At 37.3% G+C, this 20,000-nt stretch overlaps 3 protein-coding genes across 3 annotated transcripts in view; 2 read left to right on the top strand and 1 right to left on the bottom strand.

Annotated features, from left to right (window-relative positions):
* LOC137967909 (GATOR2 complex protein MIOS-like) overlaps positions 1-13,654 on the top strand; it is a 40,788-nt gene extending 27,134 nt beyond the window's left edge. The window contains exons 26-36 of the mRNA XM_068814508.1: positions 2,314-2,385; positions 3,052-3,117; positions 3,269-3,341; positions 4,159-4,205; positions 4,805-4,905; positions 5,709-5,750; positions 7,411-7,526; positions 8,906-8,958; positions 9,932-10,034; positions 11,243-11,360; positions 11,984-13,654. Coding sequence (XP_068670609.1) covers positions 2,314-2,385; positions 3,052-3,117; positions 3,269-3,341; positions 4,159-4,205; positions 4,805-4,905; positions 5,709-5,750; positions 7,411-7,526; positions 8,906-8,958; positions 9,932-10,034; positions 11,243-11,360; positions 11,984-12,086 — 894 coding nt within the window. The 3' untranslated portion in view covers positions 12,087-13,654. The remainder of the gene's footprint in view (positions 1-2,313; positions 2,386-3,051; positions 3,118-3,268; positions 3,342-4,158; positions 4,206-4,804; positions 4,906-5,708; positions 5,751-7,410; positions 7,527-8,905; positions 8,959-9,931; positions 10,035-11,242; positions 11,361-11,983) is intronic.
* A 119-nt stretch (positions 13,655-13,773) lies between these two features.
* On the bottom strand, positions 13,774-18,786 carry LOC137967911 (replication protein A 14 kDa subunit-like). Its single transcript, XM_068814510.1, has 4 exons — positions 18,613-18,786; positions 16,525-16,599; positions 15,864-15,963; positions 13,774-15,294 (listed from the first exon to the last, which is right to left on the bottom strand). The coding sequence occupies exons 1-4, from the start codon at positions 18,691-18,693 to the stop codon at positions 15,206-15,208; spliced, it is 345 nt and encodes a 114-aa protein (XP_068670611.1). The 5' UTR covers positions 18,694-18,786; the 3' UTR covers positions 13,774-15,205.
* Positions 18,787-18,835: 49 nt separating this feature from the next.
* Positions 18,836-20,000, top strand: part of LOC137967910 (uncharacterized) — an 8,212-nt gene continuing 7,047 nt past the window's right edge. The window contains exon 1 of the mRNA XM_068814509.1: positions 18,836-19,090. Coding sequence (XP_068670610.1) covers positions 18,938-19,090 — 153 coding nt within the window. The 5' untranslated portion in view covers positions 18,836-18,937. The remainder of the gene's footprint in view (positions 19,091-20,000) is intronic.

The raw sequence follows: 20,000 nt of genomic DNA, 5'->3' as shown, positions 1-20,000 counted from the left end.
ATAGCACTAATACTAGCGTACTAACTGAAACTCAACCTATATACTAGCGTACGTACATACTAAGCATACAAACAACCGATGAACAATCGCCCCAACAATTGAAATAGCACTAGTACTAGCGTACTAAATGAATATTCTCAAACTCAACCTATATACTAGCGTACGTACTAAGCATACAAACATTTACCGATGAACAATCGCCCTAACAATCGGAATAGCACTAGTACTAGCGTATTAACTGAATATTCTCAAACTCAACCTATATACTAGCGTACGTACGTACTAAGCATTTTTTACTAAAAATTATTCCATATTCATGAGGGAACGTGAAAAGAACATGTCAGTCTTATACATGGAATGGTGGAGTGTGTGTTTTTATAGGCTATCAGTGACAATATTTATTATGACTGCAGCATCAAAATCCATTAGCAAAATAGCCTTTTGAATTAGAAGGCCAAAAATTTAGTTGAATTACAGTGTGACCAATCATGCATCTGAAATCCACTCGCTAAACCGCAGAGTGTTTATGTTTGTGGGGCAAGAATTGTGTCAGCTTTAGATTTGCCATTAATTAATTTGAGCTAATAATTCTGGTCGTTTTGCAAATAAAATGGATAACTTGAAACAAACTAGGGAAAAAACGCTTTTTCTAGGAAAAGAAATGTCTTTCAACTAATAATGGTTGTTCAGTTTGTGGTTTTGGCTTGTGAAGTCCACTATAACATGATTGGCTTAAAAACAATAATCACTCCTGACTCCTACTAGCGTACGTACATACTAAGCGTACAAACAACCGATGAACAATCGCCCCAACAATTGAAATAGCACTAGTACTAGCGTACTAAATGAATATTCTCAAACTCAACCTATATACTAGCGTACGTACTAAGCATACAAACATTTACCGATGAACAATCGCCCTAACAATCGGAATAGCACTAGTACTAGCGTATTAACTGAATATTCTCAAACTCAACCTATATACTAGCGTACTAAGCGTACAAACATTGACCGATGAACAATCGGAATAGCACTAGTACTAGCGTACTAACTGAATATTCTCAAACTCAACCTATATACTAGTGTATGTACGTACTAAGTGACGAACATTTACCGATGAACAATCGCCCTAACAATCGGAATAGCACTAGTACTAGCATATTAACTGAATATTCTCAAACTCAACCTATATACTAGCGTACTAAGCGTACAAACATTGACCAATGAACAATCGCCCTAACAATCGGAATAGCACTAGTACTAGCGTACGTACGTACTCAGCGTACAAACATTTACCGATGAACAATCACCCTAACAATCGGAATAGCATTAGTACTAGTGTACTAACTGAATATTCTCAAACCCAACCTATATACTAGCTCGTACGTACGTACTAAGCGTATGAACATTTACCAATGAACAATCACCCTAACAATCGGAATAGCACTAGTACTAGCATACTAACTGAATATTCTCAAACTCAACCTAAATACTAGTGTATGTACGTACTCAGCGTACGAACATTTACCGATGAACAATCGCCCTAACAATCGGAATAGCACTAGTACTAGCGCACTAACTGAATATTCTCAAACTCAACCTATATACTAGCGTACATACGGACTAAGCGTACGAAGATTCCCTGATGAACAACCGCCCTAACAATCGCAATAGCATTAGTACTAGGGTACTAACTGAATATTCTTAAACTCAACCTATATAATACCTATATACTAGCTTGTACGTACGTACTAAGCGTACGAACATCTACCGATGAACAATCGCCCTAACAATCGGAATAGCACTAGTACTAGCGTACTAACTGAATATTCTCAAACTCAAGCTATATACTAGTGTATGTACATACTATCGGAATCATGAGCAGTAGTACTGGGGTACTATAGGTATGAAAAGGATTCTAGAACCTTCTAAGCTCAGCTTTTTCTGAATATTACGATAATTCTATTTTTAACAATGCTGAGTTGTGCCAATCTGCATCATTCTAATGGTTAACAAATTATGCATGACTTCGAACAATCTCAAACTTTCTTCATACATGTGACATAAATTTCTAGACGTTTCTAGTCCTTAACAGTGAAATGTTAAACAGTAAATTAGGAAAAAGCTAGGGAACAACTAAAAGTTTTGCCACATTTCCAATAATATTTTTTCTTTGGTTGTTCTTTATCAATAATATTATTTTTTACTTTTTGTCAATCAAACTAGGTACGTTATATAATATACATTGTATTATCCTTCCAAAAGCAAAATCTTGACTTAAACGTTTACAGTTTTTTAATCACTTTTTGGCAGATGGAGAGTCCTTACTTGAGATCAGCCTTTGCTTTTCTGACCTCAGAAGCAGATAACTTTGACAGTATCTTGGTGAGTTAGTGAACCAAATGAAAGTAATGAGCAATGAAAATTGTAAAGTATTATTTTCATTGCTCCCTTAAATTAATAAGCAGTGGCATTGGTACAAGGTGAGGGTAAGGAGTTATGTTATTGTTTAGAACATGGGTGCATGAATTTGTTGTATTGTATATATTGCATGTAGGTATATATAATCATTAATTCAGAAAAAGCAGAGAGTTTGACTAGTCTATTCTTGATGTGCTTCAGTATTATCAGGAGTATTGTTAACCACATTCTCAACTGATCAGGATTGCATAAGTGTTTAAGTGATTTCATAAGTGCATTGTTTTTGGCCTACATGACATTCAAAAGGAATAAAATATATAAAATGCTTTATGTAAATCAAGAGAAATTTGATGAGATTTCTTTTATTTCCTTCTGATCATTAGTTATTGACAAGTTGAATAATATGTTTTTTGCTCAGCTTATATACATTCTCAGATTTGTTAATATTATTTTGGTATAGTCATGCCTTTGCAAATAATTATTACGTCTTTGCAAGACAGTACAGTAAAGGAACATGTATCATTTGGTTTGTACGTTGAGCAGCGACTCTAGGAAACATGTTTAATGCAGACTACACTAATACCACACTGTGTATGGCTGAAACTCAATTGTGTTTATATTTTCATCAAGGCAGAAGAAGGAATGGAAATTGACGATAGGATTGCTTTTGCCTGTAAATATCTTCCTGACAGCAAGGTATTTATGTTTTTTCATTGCATCTGGCAAGGGATACAGTAGACACCAGTGTTTGCATCCTCCTTATTTCAGAATTATTTCACATTGTATTGCCTACGTTTGGGTGCTGTTTTGGCATTTATGGTTACAGTGCTTCATCTTCTTGTTTAAGTTGTCCCTGTTTCTTGAAAAATTGATGTCAAAGTTGAGTAATGCTGGAGATTTAGATGGTATTCTCCTTACAGGTAATTTTGTTGTCTTTAATTTAAGGAATATATGTCAATTAAATTAAGCTTAGTCCCTGATGATGTTAGCAGACTCTTCTGATCTTTAATCAATTAAACTTGTGTGACTTGTTGGAGCTTTCTTGGAGACTCGTCTGTGCGAGGTTAGTTTTCCAGATAGGAATTAGCTTGTCACAATATAGGCTCCTATACCCAAGCATCCACCTTCTGTTTAAGCAAGGTTACTTACAGAATTTGGAAAGCAAAAATTGAAGGAGTTTAAGGAAAATATCTCAAGAGTGTTTAAGCAACGGAAGGTTACAGGAGAATTAATGGAGAGCAAAATTTAAGGGCTCTGGAAAATGTCCCGACAGAGTTTGCATGGTTTGTTTATTTTGTCATCTGCAAAACGTTGTGGTGCAGAGGCAATTCTGGAATAATATTGTGGGCTAATATGTTTGATAAATCAATATTCACATGTGGCTACAAGGTCTTATGGTTAAATTTGAATATTAGGTTGTTCAGATTAGTCTACCTTGAGACTTGCGAGACAAAGAAAACCTATTTGACCATAAAGCCTCGTAGCCATGAATATTGGATTGATATATCAAACTCGGCGTATTACTTGGGTTCTGGATTGAACCAAAGCTGGAAAAAAAAGCCATTGTTTTCAGGCAAATGTCTTTGCTTTTCTGGTACAAATGAAGACACAACAATATGATTTATACATGATCAAAGCAATAATTAGGTCTGTATGAATGCTCTTAAAAAGGGGAATAGCAAACAGGTAGCATTGTATTGCCAATTAAATTACTGAGTAATATTTTCTTTTAAATAGGAATCTCATTAGATGGAATAAATTTGTTAGAAAAATATGTAAATAAGGTAAGAACACTTTTTGCAGGTGTAATTTTGTATCTTAATTTAGCATTAAATTTCTTTTCTAGTCTTAATGGATTGCCTTCAAGTTATAAACTTCTGAACAATATCAAGTGACTATATTCACGACACATGCTCTTATTATAAAACAGTTCACCATTATCTGGAAGTCTTTGTGGGCATCTGGTCACTTCCTGAAGCTAACAATGTATTTGATATCCAGACAGTTGCATGGCATTCCTTAAGTTGATTGACCTTTCGTATCCAGTCTTGTTAAGTGTCAAGCACTTTCCTGAGTAATCTTTCAGAGCCAAACAGACCCACTTTCTTGAACAGATCTATAATACACTTAGCAATTCCAGAGCCTCAAAACTTTTGACAAGTTTCTTGGGCACAGTCCCAACAGAACCAAGTTGATAAAGCTCATACCGAAAGAGTAAAAAAAAAATCTTCTGGTATCAATTTGTTTTGGTTAAATGATCATTCGCTTCGAAGGAAACTTTTTCCATTCCTGTCAAGAACACCTGATTGAATTCAGTTTACAAATTATAGTAGTGTCATCCAGATCTGGGAGCAAGTGGTGAACATTTTTTTCTTTTTTATAGACAACAGATGTCCAAACAGCGAGTTTAGTCATTGTTAATTGTGTCCCTCATATATCAAGTGAAGTCTTGAAAGATGTAAGAGTTTCGGCATGGATAGAAAAGTGAGTAATTTAATTGTCTACTGTTTCCGATACACGGGTTTAGGAGTGTAAGAAATTAGGATGTCTCTAGCAGTGCACTAGACATAAAAATAAAATTATTGGTTTTAATGAAGAAAAGGAATAATACTGTTTACTGCATGTACATGTATACTACATGCGTGGCATGCATTTACATGTAAGTATCAGTAAATTTCTGTGCCAAACTCAGCTCAAAAAGAGACATTTAAGCTGCCAATAGTCTGAGTGAGGATCTTTCATTCTTCATTCTTTTCTTCAAACTGTCAGTACCGATACTAAGTCACATTTTCAAGTAATTTTTTTATGTTGCGGCCATGGTCAACGCTTGAACTTACCGATACTGTGATCAATACTCATTTTCACTGTTGTAATGGGGAGATGTTAGATATTGTTAACCCTCGTGAATGAAATGAAGAGGGTTTTTTTTCCATTCATGGTTAATCAGGTGCTCTGCCAATGAGCTGTAGGAGACTTGCGGTAACTATATAGGCCATTAACTTAGATTCAGGTCCTGCTATACACTGCTAGGATTCAAATGTTGTCATCTCCTTCATTACAACAGTGATGATTTTACAGGATTTAATTTCCACCACTTATATATACTCTCAGACATTTCCATAGTGCTAATAATCATCCTTATCAGGACAAGATTAATGTTTCTTGGCATAGGTGGATGAATACAAATGGAAAAAATCTAAAACACAGTCCTATCCTTAAATTAATGTGTTGTTTTGAAGTAAGAGATGTTCATTCAAGCCTCATTTTTATAATGCTTGAAACTTCAGTTATAGAAATCTATTGGATATGTGGAGACTGTGGCATCAGAGGTAGGAAACTAATGCTGTTTAATTAAGGTTTCTGCTCCAAAGCAGCCATTTTAGTTTGAACCATAAAATTTGGAAAGTCATGCAAAAATGTTCAATACATACATTAATTGCATGATTTTGTGAACATTTATAGGGATGTAGTGATTTTAAGTTCACCACCATATTTACCACTCACAGGTCATTGTCATTCCTCTTGTCATCTTGGTTTTCATTATCACCATTGCAAAACCGACCGATTGGACCTCAGATGGTTGGATCCAGGGAAAAGTGACGTCAGAGGTTCACTAGCTTAAAATTTCAGCGTGTGAACGCAGCTTATTATATATGCAAAGCGTGAGTTTAAAAGTCTGAAAGCCCAAAACCCCTGTGCTGTATATTAATTCTGCCGCGTACACACGTATTGCATTTTTAAACTAGTGAGCCTTTGACGTCATTTTCTCCTCGATCCAGCTCTCTCAAGAACATAATGTTAGTAATGGCGGACCATTACAGGTAAATAGGAAAATTACAGTTGAAATAAAAAGGTGTCTTTTTGAAATCAAGGCTTCAAAAGTGGGTCACTTAGTGTTTTGTTAACATAGTTTTGAAATCCAAAGAAAAATATGAAACGTGATTTTTTGGTCACAGGGGCACTTTTTAAAGTCGCTTTTCTTTGTTTCCACCATAATCTGGGCGCGAAAAAGGATTGACATATCATGCCTGCAGTCACACATTAAAGGATTGAGTGTCAATTGACAGCCTTCACGTGCGATCTGCTACTTAGCACGTGCCCGAACGCTGATTAGCTCAGCATAATTGTCTTTCAAGAAGGCGCGGAGTTATTCAGCAGACCGTGAACAGTACGCAAAATTCTTCAAGCTCAACTTTTTAGGGGTTTATTTTGATGCCAAAAGTACAACTTCTCAGACCTCCTGTCCCGACTTGTTTTAAGATATCACTTCCAAATTTTCAGTTCTAATGGATGATTGTACTACCCCTACTACCGTGTGAGGAATTTTTCGTTTGTCTTCGGAGACTGATTTTATGGCACTTTTTCTGCCCAAATTAAGTATGCGATGAGAGTTTCGACTTTGAAAAGCAACAAAACAAATTGCCCTCATCGCAAAAACGAAAATATGTGTGAAATCAATCCTTATAGCCCTTGGGCCCATGCGATGACATTTACGCATATACATGCACTGCACTGACATTTAAATGCTTGTTTTCAATATATAATTCACATTGATATTATGCGGTGGTGAGAGCACTAATTGCATGCCTCCCATTAATGAAATCTAGATTGAAATCTAGCACTTCACATTACACTCTATTCAGTTAACTCTGTTTAAAATATAAGTGCTACACGGCCAACGTTTGTATAAAACGTAACCTTTCCTTGTCCCATTAATGTGGCCAGTTTGCGATTCCCAGACTCTGCGTTATGTGTGGGTTGAGTTTGTTCGTTCTCTACAACTCTGCACCAAGAGGTTTTTCTCCAGCCGTACTCTGGTTTCCCCTTCTCCTCAAAAACGAACATTTGACTTGATTTGCGTAAATTGTTAAATTCACTTTGCAGTATCCCCAATTCTAGTGCTCCAGCTCTGGAATGACTAGACACTTAAGAAATAAAAGTTACTTATCTAGACTGGTTTGAACCAATTTCTTTATTTCCATTTTTCAGATCATTGTTTGATATTCATCGCAATTTGAAGGATCCTAGCCAAAAGCCCCCTCAGCAAGTGTTTGTTACATGTAATTTTTGTGGTAACTCCATACTCACCAATGTGCTGTCGACAGGTCAGACTTTTTTGTAGATTTATCTCTTCTTTATACAATTAATATGGCCATCGTGTGATAGATATCACTTTTATTTAGGGTAGACTTTTATGTACCGGACTTAAGTGGCAGAGGACAAAAGAATCATTGTTATTCCAATTAGGCCTTGCTAATTAGGTTGTTATGTTTGCTTTCTTTTTTTGTTTCATATGGACATTAATTATTAATTGGGATCCGGTAAATGAAAGACCAGCCTTTATTTATAAGCACCTTTTATAGTGTAAAATTATGCTCTTTTTACTAAGAATGACTCATTTTGGAGCTTATAGGCTGAACGTTCATATATATTTTTGCTCCCAAAAGCTTGTTCTGGTATCTTGCAGTTTTACAGGATATTTCTGTACCCCTGTGCTTATATTGGCTAGAATCTTTACATTTACTCACTCAACAAATCATTTAATGGAAGGTTGGAAAGAGAGTTCATTGCCCTAAAAGATCAGTTGATTGTCTCCTATATATCTGAGCAGGAAAATTTCTTGTATATAGAAGTATATTTGTTACACTAGCTGTGACAATCCGAAAACCATGAACACTAGAAATATTTATGAAATGTTATTGTGTTCAAGTAAAAAGCCAATTAACCTAGCGCAAAAAAACTAAGCCGCAACCAGTAATGGTAAATAGTTTGTCGCTTCTGACTGGTTGCTGCGCAATAGGAAATGTCAAAATCATATCAACATTTTGACGACTTTTTGGATCCGCTCGTGCCACGGCAGATCTTCGATTTCTATTTGTTTGTGATCCATCTCAAAAGCAAATTCAAACTCACAATTTCGGTGAGTGTGTCGAACTGTTCCCATCTTATCCCCTTTCATGATTTTTTCTAAAACGTGACAACATAAATTGCAATTAAAAAAAATACCGGTAATTTAAAATTTACATCACCTTTTCAGTTTTTGAAATGCAAAGCACTTTTTCTGTCATGTGTGACTTGTCAAGTGAGTGAACGTCGTCGAATCACAAAGCATGTAAGAATCTATCCAATCAGAAAGGATGCAGAAATCCCTGTAAACTCTGAACAAGCTTTTCAGAGCCATTGTGCAGACTGACTATACTGGAGGTTAGTCTGTCTGTGATGCAGGCTCGAATTACAGATACTCATTTGTAGTTGAAACTATGGCTTTATAATTACTAACTCAGAGCTAATGACCCTCCACGTTATTCATTTAAAGGCTTATTTCCTGCAAATCTCTAATAGCTCAGTGGTAAAGAATCTGAAACAGTAACTTTCTGAAGGACACAGGTTCAACTGCTATTAGGAGCCTTATTCAGAGTGTCCTGGAGTCTCCATCAAAAAATATTTGTTTTCATTCAGTTGTTGTTGTTGTTGTGTGTTTCAGGATCAAGACCCAAGAGGTTTGCTCAGTACTCTAACCCATCAAACAGAACAAAGGTATCAAATCAATGGAGAACTTTTTTTCACTAAACTTAATCTTTCAAAAACCTGGCCATGCTAATATCCCTAGGGTCTGAATCATGAAGGGTGGAACTCAACGAGATCAGTCCAAAAGCATAATTATAATATTATTAATGGCACCCAAGGCTGCTTCTCTAAGGCCCATGTATGACACCATGTCTGATGCACGCAGTGTCCCTTTGCTCTTCTCCTCATCTTCAACATTACTAGTTTCTTGGAATATAGACAAATAATGGAACACCACAGAGTGTAACGATAAACAACTGCATTTACCCCAAGCTAAAAATAATGCTAACCTTTACCGTTACCTTATTGTTGGAAATAGGGAGCAAAGGCGCAGACTTTAAGGGACACTTTGTGTTAGATGTCAAAATTGAGCATGCATCTAACAAGGTGCATTTCTGGACATAAGTTGCGTGAACTCGTAGCACGTCACCATAACCATATGTAATTAACTGGAATTGCATTCTGATGAGGGAGGAAAACTGGAATTCCCTGTGAAGAATTCCTTGTGTCAGGTCAAGATCAACTAAAACTCAGCCCATGTACATTGTACTATTGCTTAGGTGATGGGCATATGGTACCCTGGAGATGAGCCAGTCACTTCAAACTATTAATTGCAAGGCCCAGGATCTGGCAGTCAATCCACTACACAATGCAGTACACTTTGTGACTCTAAAGGACAGTGCCTACTATTGTTATTGCGCATGCGTTCTGTGCATCTTGAGATACTCGGGTTTCCTATCGGTGATGTTTACTTATACAAGGATATTTTTCGCAGAGCACTATGTCTTGTTAAGACCTACATTTCCTGCATAATCAGAAATCAGGGCAAATAGTATATCTTTGAATTAGTGGGCACCGTCCGTAAGATATTAGCAACATCTTCATTATTAGTTTGAATAGTTAAGCTACAACAACTCTTGCTGTTGCTTGTCACATTTTACAGATAATGGCATGCCCTGGTTGTCGCAAGCCTCTTCCAAGGTGTGCTCTCTGTCTTGTTCACATGGGAACACCTTCATCTCTCTCACAAAAGCAGGCAAACCTAGGTATGGCTAGCATGATATTAGTTCACTCCTCAAAAGTCAAAGTTAGCAAAGAGCTCTCCATTTTGTAAGTGTTTCGATATTATGCATTTAAATTTACAGAAAATAATGTTAGGGGAAAACCTGGCCACCTGACTGAAATGTTACTACCATTTGCGTCCATCCTTGAAGCGTGGCAAATTTTGCGCGAAGTTTTACTTTTCAAACGTTAGTGGTTTGTCCTGTCGTGTGTCACTTTTGACCAATAAAACTTTGGCGGTTATGTTTCGAAATTGACCACGTTTTTGATGGCATACCAGCATGTTTTGTTCACGTGCTCTTCAAGTTTTCAGGTTTTCTGTGAGAGCAGAGATATTTATGAATTTGCCTAGGAATCTAGAAGAGTTATAAACATCCATCTCCCGTGAGTTTCCAAAGCCACAGAATATGGAATTTGGTATACTTTACCAGGAAGAAATATGTGATTCAGCAAGGTACAAGAAAAAAAATACATGAAACCGAAGTGAAACTAGAAAGATATAGGAGGAAATATTTCTGCGTCTAGGGCATTTTGCACACACTCTTCCATGTTTCAAGGAGCATTTAAAATCTTGATCTCAAGCGACTCTTGGACGGTAATTTACCTCATTCAAACTTGTAGATTTTGAATTTTTTTTGTTTCCATTGCAAAACATTAGGGTGGTCACAAAAAAACCTGGAAACTTTGAGAGCATGTGAACAAAACGTGCTGGTATATCGTCAAAAAACGTTGTCAATTTCACAACATAACCTCCAATGTTTCATTGGTCAAAAGTGATACATAACCGGACAAAGCGTTAACGTTTGAAAAGTGAAATTTCGCGCAAAATTTGTCATGCTTCAAGGTTGGATGCAAATGGTAGTATCTAATGGGGAATTCAGGAACATTTCCTTGTGCCTTTGCACAGGGCCCCATTATACAGCCCTCACATTTGCTTTGCTTATAATGGCCTGGCAGGTGAATGTCATTGGCTTTCTGAATCACCAAACTACATGTATGGCCTGACTCAGTATAATTAGGTTTGGTTGTAAGTAACTAGTACTAGCTCTATCTCCACCAACATTTATTTAATATATGGGACTAACCCATAATCCGTTGTTGATGAGCTTAATGCATGCTGTTACCTCTCCTGGCAATTATAGTTAGACTCTCTTTCTGTAAATAGACTTTTTTATTTGGGTCATTTTTTTAGATCCAAATGCAGAGAAGCCAGAAAACATACGCAGTGTAAATCCATTTAACAATTGGTTCACCTGGTGTCAGTCTTGTCGACATGGTGGTCATTCTAATCATATAGTTGAGTGGTTCAAGTAAGTCATTCACTGGTTAACTGAGATTCTCTGAAAAAAAACATCCTTGGGAGTAAATTTAAACTCTCACATGTGATTTCAAATCAAACTCCCGCTACGCGCTTGTTCAATTTTGAAATCACACCGCACGTATGATTTCAGACCAAATTGCACTCCACTCGGTTCAATTGCCACTATTTCTTATCCCTTTGGAATGGAAGGCTCTTTTTAGGAACATGCCAAACAATTTAGCCAACAAACTACTACAGAACTATTTTTCCTGTCAGCCATAGGAGCGTATACATTATCGCTCTACATTGCTATATGACACCGGATTCAATAATTTGTTTACCCCTTCAATGCCTAAATGACCATATAGAATTCTTTTAGCAGAGGCAATAGTTGGTTGAAGAGACAATGGAAACAACTTTCTGTGATACAAAAGGATCCATTAAAAGCTTAATTAGCTGTAGTTTATTGAAATCGAAGGAGTTTTGGTACATGCCTACTAGCTTGCAAGCAGGCTTACTTTTTGCGAGCCAAGTGCAAAAGATGGGAGACTGGCAAAGAGTCAGAGAGCCTGCTTGTAGGCTAGCTGCCTACAAGCAGTTTCTCTCTAATGTTGCCCTTTTTTTTCTTTTCAGAGGACACACAGAATGCCCTGTTACAGGATGTGGTTGCCATTGCATGAATTTAGATTCCATTGCCATGGCAATGCCAATCAGTGAAGCCAATTCCTCTGAGTAGCATAGGAGATTCTTACAAATTGAAGATTTTTTTAAGGTCTAAAATCAAGCCTTATCCACACAGACATGTTTTTTGCAATTCTTACATAATAAGTATACTAGGCATTTTGTCATCTGTCTGGGCCAGCAATTGTGCAAAACTATTGTAGCACATAAGTTAATAATATAATAAGGAAGAAAATTTCACTAAGGTTGCGCATGCTTGCCACAAAAATTGGCGATTAAAATCTGAACAAATTTAATTAATTAATTAAAGAACAAAAATTGCCATACCACATTAACTTTGCTTACATGGACGAGGCTTTAGGTAGAAAAAAATTAGGAACATTAATTTGATCCAGAAGCTCATCATTGAATTTGAAGCGTTTAACTCTGGTTCAGAGCCGGGGTTTTTTTAGTTAAAAAATATCCTTATTTGGATGTAACATAGCTTGTGTATTTCCCTGCGTGTGCAGCTTCGATCTTATTTTTGTCCATATTTGGGCATAAAATTGGTGACCTAGTAAAATCCCCAGCTTTTTTCTAAGGAATAGTCTCGAGTTGCAAGTTACACGCTTCAAGGTCATCAGTGCTTCTTCTTGATCTTAAATCACTCCCTGTGTAAATTATGTCACATTCCAGAGAATGTGATCATAAATTCTTGAAATTGGTTTAAGTACTTTACAGGGTTGGCTATAGTTAGAAGAGATAAAGTAGGAAATTTCGTGTAGGGAGTAAGCTTTTGTGGTTTATAAAATCATGAGAATTCGGAATTTTTAATTACTTCTTTGCTAACCGAGATCGGTTTGTAAAGGAGCTACTTTGCTGGTCAAGGTAACTTCTTTCAACTTCTTTTAATAAAAATGTCCATGGTCTATAAATTAAACATTTTTCTTTGGTCATGGATGGTCAACATGTTACATGCAGCACTGACTTGAGCTTTTGACATTATAACCTAAAAGGAACCACGTGTAAATGTCAGGTATTGATGGAAGGCTAATCTGTGTTACCAGAATGTCAAGGATGTTCTTGTGCACCCAGTCCTCAGGATTTTGGGTGGCACAGCTTTTTAAACAGCGGGAAAAACAAGTCACTCTGACCTATAGTTGCCCTTTTATTTTCATTCCAAGTTTCCTTTTTTATCAGTATCAGAGTGCTTGGAATACAGGGTGAATTTTGTGTAGCCTCAGACACTCCATAAGAGAACCAATATAAGAATGGAACAAATCAAGTCTTTTGGGGGAAAAAAATTCTCTTTTGAGATGAAATTGTTGATAGAAAAATGGATAATTAATTTTGTTTGACTTTCCCTGATCAATGACATGTTTTTAATGCAGTAATTTAATCTAGGAGCACTATTATTATTATTCTATTATTTGGGCTGCATTGTTCCAACTGCAGTGCACTCTTGGATAAAGTAAAAGCTATCATATCTTTTTTTTTAATTTTCCTGATTATACAGCTTGGCACAAGTGCTCTCTACGGATTCAAATCAAGTTTCAGGAATTAAGGAGAAACTTGAACCACAAAATAGTAAACTTAAAAAATTAGTGTTTCGATCTTGACACAATAAATTATTGCTGTTTTCAATTCAGTCTTGTGTCCCTACCCTGCTACTTCCCCACCCAGACACACAGTCAAACATAAGATGAGTTTGGCAGAAGCCCATCGATCAAACAGTAAATTGGACACAATAAACTTATGGCAAGTGAACAAAAAAATGATTTTTAATAAAACAATGCATCATTTACAAGATGATTATTCATAATTAATAATTGTATTGGCAATGGCAACCATCAAAGGTAAGAGTTTGTAAGGTCTACCACAACTTAACACACAATTTTTTTTGCCTGTATTTAAGGTCTCGGTAACGAAAAATGAGGTGTCAGCAGAAAAACTCTCATCTCATACTTAATTTGGGCAGAAAAAGCAATAAAATCGGTCTCCCAAAACAAACCAAAAATTCCTCATGCTGTATTTGGGGTAGTACAATCATCAATAAATTTAGAACTGAAAAACCTGTCATGACAGGAGGTCGGGCGTCAAAATAAACCCCTTGAAAATTTCGCATGCAGTTCACGGTCTGCTGAATAACTCCGCCCCTTACTTGAAAGCCAAGGAGGTTGCGCGTGAAGGCTGTCACCCAATCCTTTCACGTGTGAATGACATGATGCGACAATCATTTTTCACGCGCAGATTATGGCGGGAAACAAAGAAAAGCAATTTTAGCACTTTCAGTTTTTTGGGAAAATTTACTTCACAGCCCACCGATTCAAGATTTGCAGAAACAAAAAATTTGAGTGAGACGCCCAAATTTACGTTTACCAAGCCCTCAAACTTAACCACGCCTTATCAGGCATAATACTGTATTTACACATGAACAAAACACAATTAGTACATGTACTTTCAGATTTTCTAAATCCCTAAAATTACAAAATTTTGGAATACATCAGGCAACAAAAGTGACTTTCTAAATTTCAAGAGCCATACTGTACAAGGTGCGTCAAAAAGGCTGTCTCATAGGCCGGGGCTAGTGGAATGGTGTTTTGGGCTAGCACTTTCTTATTGCGGGTTTCCCAACGGGCAAGCATCAAATTGAACACAAGTGTGGCGTTATTGGTTCCTTTCTTCAGATGCCAAACTTCCGAGCAGACATGAGTGTTTAGCAGGCAGTTTAAGAGAGAAAAAGAAAGAATGCAAATCTTTTGCGAGATTGTAGCTCCTCAGAGACTTGGGCTAGTAAGATGAAATTACAGCTTGCCCGAAAGGGCAACCTGATGCTTGGAATTTTGTCTTGCCCTGCTGTAGAATACATCACCTAGAATAGCGTATCATAGCCCTCGTACTATCTAAAGAATGTTGACTATTAAAGCTGTTTGGGATTTTCCATGGAATTCTCAAACCTCATGGTTAATCTTCTATTAACTGTTGAGACCATCAGTAAAAAATAAGTTTGTTCTGTTTCAATTCTTTTCATTGCATCTCTAAATGATGCACCTATATCTCGCAAAAAGCAAGACATTAGGACAGCCCTTCAAACACTCTCTGGTAATCAATAAGTCTTGGTAAAGATGTGGTAAGTTCGGAATATTGCTTATTGCAAAGCAATATCAACAAGCATATGATTCTTCTTCTTCCGTATTAATAACCAAATCCATTGGAAACTCGTAAACCAAAGACTTCAGGATGGTTGGAAATAATAGACAAAGCTTCACCATAAAGATTTAAATCTGAAAAAGAAACGGAAAACAATCTATAATTTATGACAAAAAAGATAACTAATAGTAATGAATGGTATTAATCCTGGTATTCCTTTTATCCCAGAATGGGTCACACTATTTCCACCCTACAAACGCCTCCACCCCTGCCCACCTGCAACAGAGCAAAACTGAATAAAAGTACCTGCTATGTAATTTCAACAATCACAACTTTTGTCTGTTAATCTAGATCTGACACATGATCGCTGCACTCTCCAAATAATGATACATTTGAAAGGGAAAACATCTACATGAACGCATCTCAATGAATAAACCACAATGCAGTCTTCAATCTCTCCTACACAAGAGATAATTTACAATTATTTTAGGGAAGTAGGGATGGCACAGTGGTGAGAGCGCTTGCCTCCCAACAATGTGGCCCCAGGTACCTGAGGTTTTTCTTCACTTTCCATGAAAACCAACATCTCTATATTCTAATTCAATCCATACAAAGGACCTCCATGAAAACCACCTCTGGGTGAATGGAGCTTCCTGGGTAAATAATTATTTACAGTACATAATACAGTATCATAATAGCTCACCAAAATCAACATTGTATGGTACAATTCTTTGACCTGACAGAGAAAAGTCACGCTCGACTTTTCCAATAACCTCCACAGCCCCTTGAAGCTGCTCATCAAGCTGCAAAAACAGGTTACAAGAGAGGAAATTGCTAAAATAACTCAAGGTATCTACATGTGTTATCATCTTACTAATCAATTCACTTCATTTCCCTCTCTATCTGTATACCTACTTCGAACCTACTACACATACCAGTATTTATCAAGAGACTGTAAAATGCACAATGAACGGTAAGACATTCCAGTTTCATGAAGATCAATACCAACAGCTTTGGTGTAAATAGAATTTTTGAGGCTAAATTCAATTCTTTAATACCATGAACAACGCCTCTGCAACTGGCACAATTTTATATTTCTAGCACAATTGAGCATGGGGTTCATGAATTATTAATGAATGAATGTACAAACCAAGGAAAGGATGGAAATGCCCCAGGAAAGCAAAATTTTAGTTACTTGCCCAGATTCAAATATTTTTTTTGAGCCCTAGCACACGTAGGTAAAATTTTTCTCTGTTTTTTTCCAATGAAAACATATCTATAACGTCCCTGATAACAGAAGAGGTAAAATCTTGAGTAAAGTAATAATATTTTTGTGTTGATGGTCATCCAGAAATCAAACCTACAGGATCAGCCAGGTTAACTCTTACAATCTTCTGGTCACTGGTCATCAACTTAATTTCTCTGCCAGTTGAACTAATCTGGAAAACAAAACATAACAATATTGATGTAAGAATACATCCTCAAATTGCAGCATCCAGGTAATAATGCAGGACTACATCAGCATATTCAACATGTCTACGAATGATCTCAGTTGTTTATTGGGAGGGGATGTGGCTCAGTTCCTAGGGTACCACATTTAAATGAGGATCCTAAATTCAACTTCACCTTGCATTATAAAGCAAGCTACTTGTATCCCTACTGTTGTAGTTTTTTTAAATTCTGTTGTGCATTTGACCTGTTACGTTCACAAATTTCGCAGTATTGTGGTACCTTAATTATAAGTACTCTCTCCAGTGAACTTGGTCGGCAGTAAAAACTAAAAGAGGACTTAAACAGGAACTGAAGGAAAAAAATTAGCATTTTTTATTTACATTTTAGACCATGCACAATAATGTTTTCAACTTTTATTCTGGCATATCTGTCGTTTTTCCACCTAAAAAAATGTTTTCATTCCGATTTTGGGCATCAGTATTGCGGCTCAGAATGGCGGAGTCAGCAGTCATTCTTGCGGCTTATGACGTATGATATGGGGTAGCAGTGTTTTGACTGATGTTTGTCATGAATATTGAGTATTGAATATTTTGGCCTTCAGTTCTTTCTTATTCTTTCAGTTGATATATTGAGATAAAGTTAGTTAGAAGTTGTCTTCGCTGGTTGGGCCACCTCTGTGGCATGGGTGATGACAGACCTGCCAAACAACTGCTTTACTCTGAACTGGTAAATGGATCATGCCCAGTCCACCGTCCTAAACTGCGCTTTTTTAATTTAGGACACTTTGAAAACAACTCACAAACTATGTTTCACAGTGTTGATTAACAGGAAGGATGGTGCGATGGCGCCTACGGTTTATAGTCCTTGTCCAAGAGTACTTGAAGTCTAACTATTTGCAGATGAAATGACAATGTGCGTGTACAAAGGTACATGTAGCACTTTTCCCTAGTTATTTTTAAGACCCTGAGTGTTGGTCCACCTGTGGTCACCTGCACGAAACACCAATGCCCAACCAATGGAGTCACCAGTTATAGAAGAGATACTACTCTACACTGGATGAAATATAATTAATTCCATATACTCAGTTATTAATCCTCCTAATCATCTTGCACATGTTCACTACACCATGATACAACACTTATCAGGGGACGTGGGAACAGTGAGTTTGTAAGCATACTACAACTTGGACCCGTGGGAAATGATGGAAACAGAGTTGAAAATTCAAATTCCTTGGAAGATTCGTACCAAAGGTCTAGTGAGGTCTATATTAACCAGAATGCCCCGGTTACCGGCATAGGTTGCACAATATTGCAGAGTTAACCCTTCGATACCCAAACCAGCCCAAACCGGCTATATTTAGTATTTTACTCTGTCTAACGCCAGACGATTTTACTTGTCAATGAGGAACCGCCAGGAGTCAATGGGTAAAGTAACTGATGACATCCTCATTTTTCAGTACCTCCCCAACCCCGGGTTGTTCCATTTTTTATCTGCACCCCCCCCCCCCCCCCCACGTTCCCTTCCACAAGGATAGTGGGCTTTTGCAATGGTGTCTTCTGATTTTTTCTTCAAAGAAATAGACAAAATTTGAACCCCTTGGACATTTTTTCAAAGGTACCAACAAACAGTTCAGAGTACGGATTTCTGCCATCCTTAAGGGGGGGGGGGGGGAAATGGTACCCCCCCAACTCGGCCCATGTTTTCTGGCTAAATTTCTTTGCTCCTGGTTCTATCAAACATTCAGCACTTCAGTGAATGTCGGTTTATATTAGTGAATTCAGCACTTCTTTATGGTAATTTATATCCCAACGTATTAACCAGCCTTCTTCCAGACCTGCGTCAGTGATTATGACTCTTTTGTTCTTTCCGCGGCAGCAATTAATACTGAAGCAAACTCCGGCCATTGTTAGGACGTAAAGCCTTAATATCAATACGACATGGATGGATTACAAAAGACCGAGTTCGCGTTGTGAAGAAGACGAAATGTCTGTATATCATACCTCTGTAACGTTTCCCACAAGACAAACGAGCCTTCCCGAATACTGCGAAAGCATCGAAGCATTGACTCTAGGCGCCTCCATCACAAATTCATGGGAAAAATATCTCGAATATCGAACTACTCAATAAACAATAATTCTTCGCGCTAAATTTTGCAAACCTTTGGCGCATGTGACATCTTCTCCCCAGTCTTCCTTCCAAAGATCAGTCCGTTCGTTCCCAGTGATATTATGAGTCCGTTGTCTCTCCGGCTTTGGTTCTTAACCAATTAATCGTCATCATTTATCTTAAAGGATGTAGAAATGCTCTGGTGTTTTGGTCGCAGAAATGAATTTTTTAACGGATATTTATTCCAAAGTTCTAGGAACAAACTCGAAAAAACTGGTTAAAGGCAGTTTAGATGGATCAGGGTTCACTGAGGATTTCGACAATGAGGAAGGATTTGTACTGTATAGTGCCACAGAAAGCAAGCGCTATAAGGTAAAGAGGATCTTTTTGTGTCGGCGGGTCTAATTTGCAGGTCGCTGGTCGCGGGTTGCAGGTCATGTTTCACCAATACAGAAAGTATCCTAAACATTCTTAAAAGCTAACCTTAGGCCTAATTAGGCCTAAACAAAAGTTTTTAGGCCTAAGGTTAGCTTTTATGAATGTTTAGGATACTTTCTGTATTAATTGGTGAAACAATGACCTCGGATAAGGACGATAAGCCGGAGGTCCCGTCTCACAGCCCTTCAATGTTCATAATCCTGTGGGACGTAAAAGAACCCACACACTTGTCGCAAAGAGTAGGGCATGTAGTTCCCGGTGTTGTGGTCTGTCTTCTGTGATGTATCATGGTTGGGAGGGTAAATGCTCGGAGAAATTAGCTACACCAAGCTACTCCAAAATCCGAGGGTAAATAAAGATATATAATATATGATATGACCTGCAACCTGCGACCTGCGACCTGCAAATTAGACTCGCCGTTTTTGTGTGGGTGAAATATTCAAACGTGCTACAAAATAGCTGAAATAATGGGAAGCGTTATTATAGAGACGATCTTTGGGAGCTGGTAGCAACCTTCTAATGTTATTCAGTCGCATAACATTCTTGCAAGACGTGTTTGATTGCAAGTTTTGGCATATGTGCAAACATGGTCCTCGGTAATTGTAGCCAACATGCTAGTATTTGGACATTTTCACATTAATTAGCCTAAAACTGCAAAATATCCAGGCAGGTCGAAGCTACAAAGAGTTCAAATATTATTATACATTGGTGTCACCAGCTCGATTTTGATTGGCTATAAGCACGCAGCTAATTCTTGCGTGCTCTGTTTCTCTTACGTCATACCTACAGACAATAGATTTTATATATGAAGAATAGATGTCATACCTACAGACAATAGTTTTAT

Source organism: Montipora foliosa, chromosome 8, assembly GCF_036669935.1.
Source record: "Montipora foliosa isolate CH-2021 chromosome 8, ASM3666993v2, whole genome shotgun sequence".
NCBI lineage: Eukaryota > Metazoa > Cnidaria > Anthozoa > Scleractinia > Acroporidae > Montipora > Montipora foliosa.
Note: the sequence above shows the minus strand (reverse complement) of the source record. Positions and strands in the feature narration are given on the sequence as shown.

Bases quoted from the DNA above. Each gene is read 5' to 3' on its own strand.
- LOC137967911 (XM_068814510.1), bottom strand. From the start codon at position 18,693: ATGGAGGCGCCTAGAGTCAATGCTTCGATGCTTTCGCAGTATTCGGGA. The intron at 15,964-16,524 runs GTAGGTTTGATT...CTGTTTTTGCAG, and splicing joins GAGTTAACCTGGCTGATCCT to CTTGATGAGCAGCTTCAAGG. The intron at 15,295-15,863 runs GTGAGCTATTAT...TTTCTTTTTCAG, and splicing joins ACCATACAATGTTGATTTTG to ATTTAAATCTTTATGGTGAA.